The 9807-nt window shown below is 32.3% G+C and overlaps 2 protein-coding genes across 2 annotated transcripts in view; both read right to left on the bottom strand.

The window, feature by feature from the left end:
• Positions 1 to 7632, bottom strand: part of LOC129919897 (N-acetylglucosamine-6-sulfatase-like) — a 61484-nt gene extending 53852 nt beyond the window's left edge. The window contains exons 1-3 of the mRNA XM_056000997.1: positions 7459 to 7632; positions 7329 to 7388; positions 7059 to 7262 (exon numbers count right to left, since the gene is read on the bottom strand). Coding sequence (XP_055856972.1) covers positions 7059 to 7262; positions 7329 to 7388; positions 7459 to 7632 — 438 coding nt within the window. The remainder of the gene's footprint in view (positions 1 to 7058; positions 7263 to 7328; positions 7389 to 7458) is intronic.
• Positions 7628 to 8209, bottom strand: LOC129919899 (uncharacterized). Its single transcript, XM_056001001.1, has 2 exons — positions 8026 to 8209; positions 7628 to 7848 (listed from the first exon to the last, which is right to left on the bottom strand). Exons 1-2 carry the CDS (start codon positions 8088 to 8090, stop codon positions 7752 to 7754), a joined length of 162 nt encoding a protein of 53 aa, XP_055856976.1. The 5' UTR covers positions 8091 to 8209; the 3' UTR covers positions 7628 to 7751.
• Positions 8210 to 9807: the final 1598 nt, after the last annotated feature.

The following is a 9807-nucleotide window of genomic DNA, read 5'->3' on the forward strand; positions in this document are numbered from 1 at the left end:
CCCAGAAAAGAAATTAGCAGGATCGTTGCGGTATGAACGGGACATTGGCCGATAGGAGAACACGCAGCAAAGCTAGATATTCCTTACAACACCTTTTGTCGCAGTTGTTTGAATCAGCAGGAAAAAGAAACGGTATTACACTTCCTATGCCATGTCCTGCCCTTGCTAGAAGTAGAGTGCTCTCTCTGGGCAGTGAATTTTCAACGATATAAATAACATCTCAGAATTAAAGATCAAAGACTTGATCTCATTCCTCAATGCAACGAAGTGGATTTAGGCTAACCTAAACACTCGTATGTATTGAAATCACATTATTCCAATTAATCCACTTATAACTCATAGGTTTCACAAGTTTTGGTATCAAAACGGCGCATTCTGCGCTAATTTGGTCATCAAGGTAGGCTGCTTATGACCGCCATCTCTACCTACCTAAAGGCAAAAAAAATACAACTTTAATGCTAAATAAAAAAATTTGAGAAATAGATTTGTTAACTTTTAGCATACACTGTTGTCTTGATAATTCAACTCAAAAAATTCCTTTTAACAAACTGACTATAAAAACAGCTAAGCCCTTCACAATCCGATCTCTTATTAGTGTTGTCTGTATCTAAAATATGTAACATTTCTTATATCATTCTCTTATTATAATGCTTTTCTGACTGTAAAATATATACATTATTATAATCTGGTCTATGTCCCTCACATATACAATGCAAAGCTAGAGCAGTTTTTTTGTTTTGTTATTAATATCCGTACGATTTTTTAGCTTCTGCATGGAAGTACCAACATAAACTGATGGACAATAGTTTGCTCTATCACCTTAACATTTGATTTTATAACTATATTTGATTTATCGTTTTTAGAAAATTCATTGGTTTTGAAGGCAATCAAAAGGCGGATGAACTGGCCAGGCAAGGATCGGCCCTTCATGAGTCACTAGCAGAAATAGTTAACATCTCCATGGGAGTCATGAAGGGCGATATCTTCTTAAAATACCTAACAAAAGCTAACAATAGGTGGCACAACTTGACTAGCTGCGTCATATCCAGACAAATCTGGCCCACCTATAATAAATCCAAAACATATGATCTAATCTCTAGACCCAGAAAAGAAATTAGCAGGATCGTTGCGGTATGAACGGGACATTGGCCGATAGGAGAACACGCAGCAAAGCTAGGTATTCCTTACAACACCTTTTGTCGCAGTTGTTTGAATCTATATCCAAATCAAAACCAAAGCATAGCTATACTAACAGATAGTCAGGCAGCTATAAAAGCAATTGCTTCGGTCACGACATCCTCCAAATTAGTTCAGCAGTGCAGAGAGGAACTCTCATTCCTGAGTGGAAGCCTCACAATCACTCTCATCTGGATCCCAGGTCACAGTGGTTTTGAAGGCAATGAAAAGGCGGATAAACTGGCCAGGCAAGGATCGGCCCTTCATGAGTCACTAGCAGAAATAGTTAACATCTCCATGGGAGTCATGAAAGGCGATATCTTCTTAAAATACCTAACAAAAGCTAACAATAGGTGGCACAACTTGACTAGCTGCGTCATATCCAGACAAATCTGGTCCACCTATAATAAATCCAAAACATATGATCTAATCTCTAGACCCAGAAAAGAAATTAGCAGGATCGTTTCGGTATGAACGGGACATTGGCCGATAGGAGAACACGCAGCAAAGCTAGGTATTCCTTACAACACCTTTTGTCGCAGTTGTTTGAATCAGCAGGAAAAAGAAACGGTATTACACTTCCTATGCCATGTCCTGCCCTTGCTAGAAGTAGAGTGCTCTCTCTGGGCAGTGAATTTTCAACGATATAAATAACATCTCAGAATTAAAGATCAAAGACTTGATCTCATACCTCAATGCAACGAAGTGGTTTAGGCTAACCTAAACACTCGTATGTATTGAAATCACATTATTCCAATTAATCCACTTATAACTCATAGGTTTCACAAGTTTTGGTATCAAAACGGCGCATTCTGCGCTAATTTGGTCATCAAGGTAGGCTGCTTATGACCGCCATCTCTACCTACCTAAAGGCAAAAAAAAATACAATTTTAATGCTAAATAAAAAAATTTGAGAAATAGATTTGTTAACTTTTAGCATACACTGTTGTCTTGATAATTCAACTCAAAAAATTCCTTTTAACAAACTGACTATAAAAACAGCTAAGCCCTTCACAATCCGATCTCTTATTAGTGTTGTCTGTATCTAAAATATGTAACATTTCTTATATCATTCTCTTATTATAATGCTTTTCTGACTGTAAAATATATACATTATTATAATCTGGTCTATGTCCCTCACATATACAATGCAAAGCTAGAGCAGTTTTTTTGTTTTGTTATTAATATCCGTACGATTTTTTAGCTTCTGCATGGAAGTACCAACATAAACTGATGGACAATAGTTTGCTCTATCACCTTAACATTTGATTTTATAACTATATTTGATTTATCGTTTTTAGAAAATTCATTGGTTTTGAAGGCAATCAAAAGGCGGATGAACTGGCCAGGCAAGGATCGGCCCTTCATGAGTCACTAGCAGAAATAGTTAACATCTCCATGGGAGTCATGAAGGGCGATATCTTCTTAAAATACCTAACAAAAGCTAACAATAGGTGGCACAACTTGACTAGCTGCGTCATATCCAGACAAATCTGGCCAAAACATATGATCTAATCTCTAGACCCAGAAAAGAAATTAGCAGGATCGTTGCGGTATGAACGGGACATTGGCCGATAGGAGAACACGCAGCAAAGCTAGGTATTCCTTACAACACCTTTTGTCGCAGTTGTTTGAATCTATATCCAAATCAAAACCAAAGCATAGCTATACTAACAGATAGTCAGGCAGCTATAAAAGCAATTGCTTCGGTCACGACATCCTCCAAATTAGTTCAGCAGTGCAGAGAGGAACTCTCATTCCTGAGTGGAAGCCTCACAATCACTCTCATCTGGATCCCAGGTCACAGTGGTTTTGAAGGCAATGAAAAGGCGGATAAACTGGCCAGGCAAGGATCGGCCCTTCATGAGTCACTAGCAGAAATAGTTAACATCTCCATGGGAGTCATGAAAGGCGATATCTTCTTAAAATACCTAACAAAAGCTAACAATAGGTGGCACAACTTGACTAGCTGCGTCATATCCAGACAAATCTGGCCCACCTATAATAAATCCAAAACATATGATCTAATCTCTAGACCCAGAAAAGAAATTAGCAGGATCGTTTCGGTATGAACGGGACATTGGCCGATAGGAGAACACGCAGCAAAGCTAGGTATTCCTTACAACACCTTTTGTCGCAGTTGTTTGAATCAGCAGGAAAAAGAAACGGTATTACACTTCCTATGCCATGTCCTGCCCTTGCTAGAAGTAGAGTGCTCTCTCTGGGCAGTGAATTTTCAACGATATAAATAACATCTCAGAATTAAAGATCAAAGACTTGATCTCATACCTCAATGCAACGAAGTGGTTTAGGCTAACCTAAACACTCGTATGTATTGAAATCACATTATTCCAATTAATCCACTTATAACTCATAGGTTTCACAAGTTTTGGTATCAAAACGGCGCATTCTGCGCTAATTTGGTCATCAAGGTAGGCTGCTTATGACCGCCATCTCTACCTACCTAAAGGCAAAAAAAATACAATTTTAATGCTAAATAAAAAAATTTGAGAAATAGATTTGTTAACTTTTAGCATACACTGTTGTCTTGATAATTCAACTCAAAAAATTCCTTTTAACAAACTGACTATAAAAACAGCTAAGCCCTTCACAATCCGATCTCTTATCTGTGTTGTCTGTATTTAAAATATGTAACATTTCTTATATCATTCTCTTATTATAATGCTTTTCTGACTGTAAAATATACAGGGTGTCCGGTAGAAAATGGATAAGCCTAAAATGGCTGATAGGTGCACTTTTGACTGTTCTGAAACCGAATAGAAAAAGTTTCTATCGCAACCAGTTTAGAAAATATTAGCTTTTTTTCGTTCAGTGTACTTTAAATTTCATCATCTTACGTTTTCTTTAACAACAACCACGAATGAATGAATTTTATAAATTTCTTATTTTTATAATTTTCTACAATAATTGGCTCACTACATAAGAAGTTAAAAGTTTTTACAACTGTTGCATCTTTTCTTTAAAAAAAATTTGAAATTAGTTTTTCGATGCAAAATGTAAAAAAAAATATTTTATGAAAATTTTCAAACACCTGTGGTGTAAAAAAAATCCATAGGAACGTAGGTGGCCAACTTTTTTAAAAATATGAGCGTCCAAAGGGGATTGCAGAATGGTAAAAGTTTTTATCAAATCTAGAGTTACTAGGAAGTTATTGGTACCAAAGTACAAAAAAAGCCTATTAATTTAATAAATTATTTTAACTGTAAAATCTTAAGTTTTTCACATTGCTGCCACAAATGCATGGATTCCATCAGTTTTTTTAATCAGTCATATTTTACAATTATTCTTCTTACACATAACTACTAAAACAAATGTTATAACCGTTGAACAATGGCTATAAAAATAAAATGCACGACTGGGGTCGCACGTACTTGCTCTTATGCTTAAAGTTACTCTAATGTTAAAGCTTTTTATTCAAGAAAATTAAGAAAAATTAAGAAATTAAAAAAAAATAATCTGTTTTTATAATTAATTAAATACCGTTTTAAATGATCTTTCACAAAAAACCAAGTATGCCAGTTTACTTCTTGTATAAAAAGGAATTTTTAGAAAAAAAATTTCGAAAATCGTTAGAGCCGTTTTGTAAAAAAATAATTTTTTATATATAAAAATTTTCTAACATTTTTCAAAAAAACAGTTGGTATGCCATTTTGAATAAATAATTTATTTACGCATAAAAACGAATTTTCAAAATTTTTCATAAACCCGTTTTCAAAAAATTGATTTTTCAAAAAAAAATTTTGAAATATTTTTTAAAAATCCAAAAATGAGTTTTTTGAAAATTTTCTAAGATTTTAATATTACCTTTACCTAAATGCTTTTGTATAAAAATTTTCGTTGAAATCGGGTTGGTCTTGAACGAGATATTCATAAATCAAAGAAACCGTTCTATGACATGTACCGTTAATAACGGTAAAAAAAATATTTTTTTTATTTCGAAAGTTGGCTCTTATGTCTAATACTATACTCAAAAATTTTAATCAAAATCGTTAGAGCCGTTTTTGAAAAAAATTAACTTTTCTATTTCCGTTATATGACAGGTACCGTTAGTTTTGGTCCTAAAAAAAAAATTTCAATTTGTCCTCTAGGGAATCACCCAAAACTGTTAACTACCAAGCTCAAATAGTTTAGGCTGTAGCTCGAGGTACATACAGACAGACAGACAGACAGACAGACAGACAGACAGACAGACAGACGGACAGACAGACAGAATTGCCGGACCCACTTTTTTTGGCATTCTCCATCATCGTAATGTCATGTAAAATTGTTATCTCGAGTTCGATTTTTTTTACGAATCCTAAACTTGCCCTATAGTACCTATATCACAAGTAAAAATAATTTAACTTTTTTTTAATGCAAAGTAGAAAAAAAAAATTGTTTGCTCAGTTTAAGCATGGGCATACAATTGTCCATCGGGACAGCTTGTTTTGAGCTTTGACTTCTTAATGATCTCGTTTTAAAGAAAAATTGAGATTTTCGGTCCCGTTGGCCCAATGCATTGAAAATGTTGCAATGTTTTCGAATTTTTGTTCAATTCCCAATGTTATTGGGCTACGAAAAATATCCAATATTTGTTAGATGCAATTTAATTTACAGTTAATATTGTGAGCCACCTCTTATTTTATCTTTTAAACTTATTAGCGAATTAGCAAACAAAAATTTTTTTTTCTACTTTGCAGTAAAAAAAAGTTAAATAATTTTTAAATAGCCATTATCCAACGGTTATAACATTTTTTTTAGTAGTTATGTGTAAGAAGAATAATTGTAAAATATGACTGATTAAAAAAACTGATGGAATCCATGCATTTGTGGCAGCAATGTGAAAAACTTAAGATTTTACAGTTAAAATAATTTATTAAATTAATAGGCTTTTTTTGTACTTTGGTACCAATAACTTCCTAGTAACTCTAGATTTGATAAAAACTTTTACCATTCTGCAATCCCCTTTGGACGCTCATATTTGAAAATTTTCATAAAATATTTTTTTTTACATTTTGCATCGAAAAACTAATTTCAAATTTTTTTTAAAGAAAAGATGCAACAGTTGTAAAAACTTTTAACTTCTTATGTAGTGAGCCAATTATTGTAGAAAATTATAAAAATAAGAAATTTATAAAATTCATTCATTCGTGGTTGTTGTTAAAGAAAACGTAAGATGATGAAATTTAAAGTACACTGAACGAAAAAAAGCTAATATTTTCTAAACTGGTTGCGATAGAAACTTTTTCTATTCGGTTTCAGAACAGTCAAAAGTGCACCTATCAGCCATTTTAGGCTTATCCATTTTCTACCGGACACCCTGTATACATTGTTATAATCTGGTCTATGTCCCTCACATATACAATGCAAAGCTAGAGCAGTTTTTTTTTTTTTGTTATTAATATCCGTACGATTTTTTAGCTTCTGCATGGAAGTACCAACATAAACTGATGGACAATTGTTTGCTCTATCACCTCAACATTTGATTTTATAACTATATTTGATTTATCGTTTTTAGAAAATTCACCTTTTAAATTCGAAAAAAGTTTTTGCGGCATTGGTATCCGTAACCGCAGTTAGCGTTTACGTTCATTAAAAAAAACAACACGCAGCTACCGATAGAAATAGAAGCTAAGCCAAGCTGCGGATATAATGACTAGCAAAGCAAATGACTACCTACCTACTTTATGGGGCATATTACGACTCTTGTGAAATGACATTGGTATGACATTTTAAAATTATATTGATCCACATTTTTTTTTTGCATTGTGAATTGGATTTCTACATTACTTAAACACCAAATCGTTCGATTTCAGCATACAATTTGACTCGCTAGTTATAAAAGTACTGTACTTTAAGTAATATACAAAATGAGAGCTTACTTCATTCAAATACTTCCCAGCGAAAAAAGTATCATAGCCACTCTGCTGCATAACAACAGGCAGAACCTTCGGTTCGACCTTCTTTCTCCAATAAGAACCATAACATCCACCAGACAAAGAGTTATTTACTGTTCGATGATTATGTGCATACATTCCACTTAGAATAGAGGCTCTCGAAGGACAGCAAATAGGTGAGCTTGCAAACTGTATCGAAATAAGAAGAATACAAAATGAGCTTAATCTTCTCGTCGTTTTTAACATTTCACCTACCGCATTTGAAAATGTGACTCCCATTGATCCAATTAATTGCTGGACATTATGCATAGGAGTCTAATAAAAATAGTTTTAAGAAAAAAAAAAAACAAAGCTTCAACAGAACATCCCAGGGTTTCTAACTTACAAGGCCGTGTAGTACAACGTCTTGATCATCCGTTAAAATCAAAAGAATATTTGGTTTCGGTAGATTCCATAAGAATCCAGATGTACTCACGTAAGTCACTTCAAGGACAAGTGACAAAACTATCCCAAATACAACGCAATTCATTTTTCCCAAAGTAAAACCGCAACAATTCATTTTAATTAACAATATAATTTTTTATTACTCTAGTAGTTGTAGCACTAAACAATGCATAACAAGCAAGTGTTTTCCTTATACTAAGTACTTCCGTGTTGGGTGTCATATCAATCCTCTTCTTAATGCGGTGTAATGGCGGGCATAATTTCCACACCGACAAATTCTTTTGCGATACGCACACCAAGCAGGAATATCCCGAAGCTTTTGACCACTGACCTACGAAATGTATGTGATAAATTTTCTTCAGTTTAAAAATGCACAAAAAAAATTAAATTTATTATTAAAATTTTTGACATTCGAAATAAATAGGAAAATGGAAGAGACTGTCAAAAAATTATTCTGTGGATTTCTTTTTCTATTTGCATAAGATGAATCAAATTATTGAGTATTTACCATTGGAATTCATTGCTATAAATGCTTTTTAAAACTGCAATTGGATTAACGCCTTTTTGAGCCATTTTATATTAACTTTATAGTTTTTTTTTTTGTTGCCTCACGAAAAAAATAATCGTGATTTGTACAAACTACACACGAAATGTAAATTTTCTTGGAGAGTAGAGTAGAGAATAGAGATGGAGACATGAAATTCAATTGACAAATGGGATTCTACCAGGCATGAAAAAGTTGCAACAATAGTATCAAATGAACAAATTCCAATTATTTATCAATACAGCCTATAGGCTGTATAGTTCGCAGCTGAAGCGAAACGAATTCTTCCATACAAATACAAAACTAGCACAACGAAATTTTGAACGAAATAATTTTTTGTTTGTTTTTGCTTTAAAACTTATTTTCTGATGTTTTTTTTTAAATATTTTGATTTGTAATTTTAGGCGTGTTTTTCTACAACTCAGTAGCTACTCATTTTTTTATTTTATTCGAAAAACAATAAAAACAAATACTTGCGTAATTTTTATAAGTCGGCTATTACATGAAGTCTCAAGAGGCGCACCTCTTTTCGAACATAATGAGTGCAAAAGAGAAATAACATGAAAGAAAAAAATTATCCGACCGGAGAGTCGTGGGTCGAAATTCTGGGACTCTTTTTTGACGTTTCTTTTTCCACTTTTTCTTTTTTCAACATTCCTTTTCATTTCTTTTTGCCTCTTGGTGCAATACAACAACAAATCAAATCAACAAATTTAAATCAAAAGAGAAATGTCAAATTTGAGTGCTTGAAAAATTTTATTTCTCATACAAATATTTTCTCGAGACAAATTTTGTCTTGAATATTTTTGCAAGCAGTACGCAGTAAAATTTAAATATTTGGAGCCGCTGTAAAGAAAAAGTCTCCACTTAATTTTGCGCGGACAAATAATATTATTTTCTGATTTGCCTCTCAATGTAATTTCCATAAGAAAAAAATAAAAAAGACCTCTAAAAACATTTATTTTACGAATTAATTTTATATGTACGAGTATCAATGTTATGATTGTAAAATGATAATAATATGTGTTTATATCTTAATCAGGTTTAAAATATATCAATAAGTATAATAATACCTGTGTAATTTGTATTTAAAAAGTGCAAGCGAATCGCCTGAAATCAACAAAAAATACTATACAAAATATAGAAATTATTAAATTATTCTTTCATTTGTTTTGCTTTTTCACAAATAATAGTAGGTAAGCATTTTTTTTTTTATTTTCAACAATTTTGAAAGAAAATTAAACCAAAATAGTTTCTATATTTTTTGTAGTATTTGTTGTTGTTTTCCTGCGATTTACTTCCCTTATATATTATATACGCCGGGGAATTTCAGAACTAAGAACTGTGTTCTTTTCTTCTCCGATTTTATGAATTTTGAACTTTAATTGTTTATTTGTGAAGAAAATGTAATAAAAGTAACATTTAATGATATATAAGGGAAGTAAATCGCAGGAAAACAACAACAAATACTACAAAAAATATAGAAACTATTTTGGTTTAATTTTCTTTCAAAATTGTTGAAATTAAAAAAAAAAATGCTTACCTACTGTTATTTGTGAAAAAGCAAAACAAATAAAAGAATAATTTAATAATGTCTATATTTTTTATAGTATTTTTTGTTGATTTCAGGCGATTCGCTTGTACTTTTTAAATACAAATTACACAGGTATTATTATACTTTTTGATATATTTTAAACCTGATTTAGATATAAACACTATAAACTCGTACATATAAAATTAATTCGT

This window comes from Episyrphus balteatus, chromosome 4 (genome assembly GCF_945859705.1).
Source record: "Episyrphus balteatus chromosome 4, idEpiBalt1.1, whole genome shotgun sequence".
Lineage (NCBI taxonomy): Eukaryota > Metazoa > Arthropoda > Insecta > Diptera > Syrphidae > Episyrphus > Episyrphus balteatus.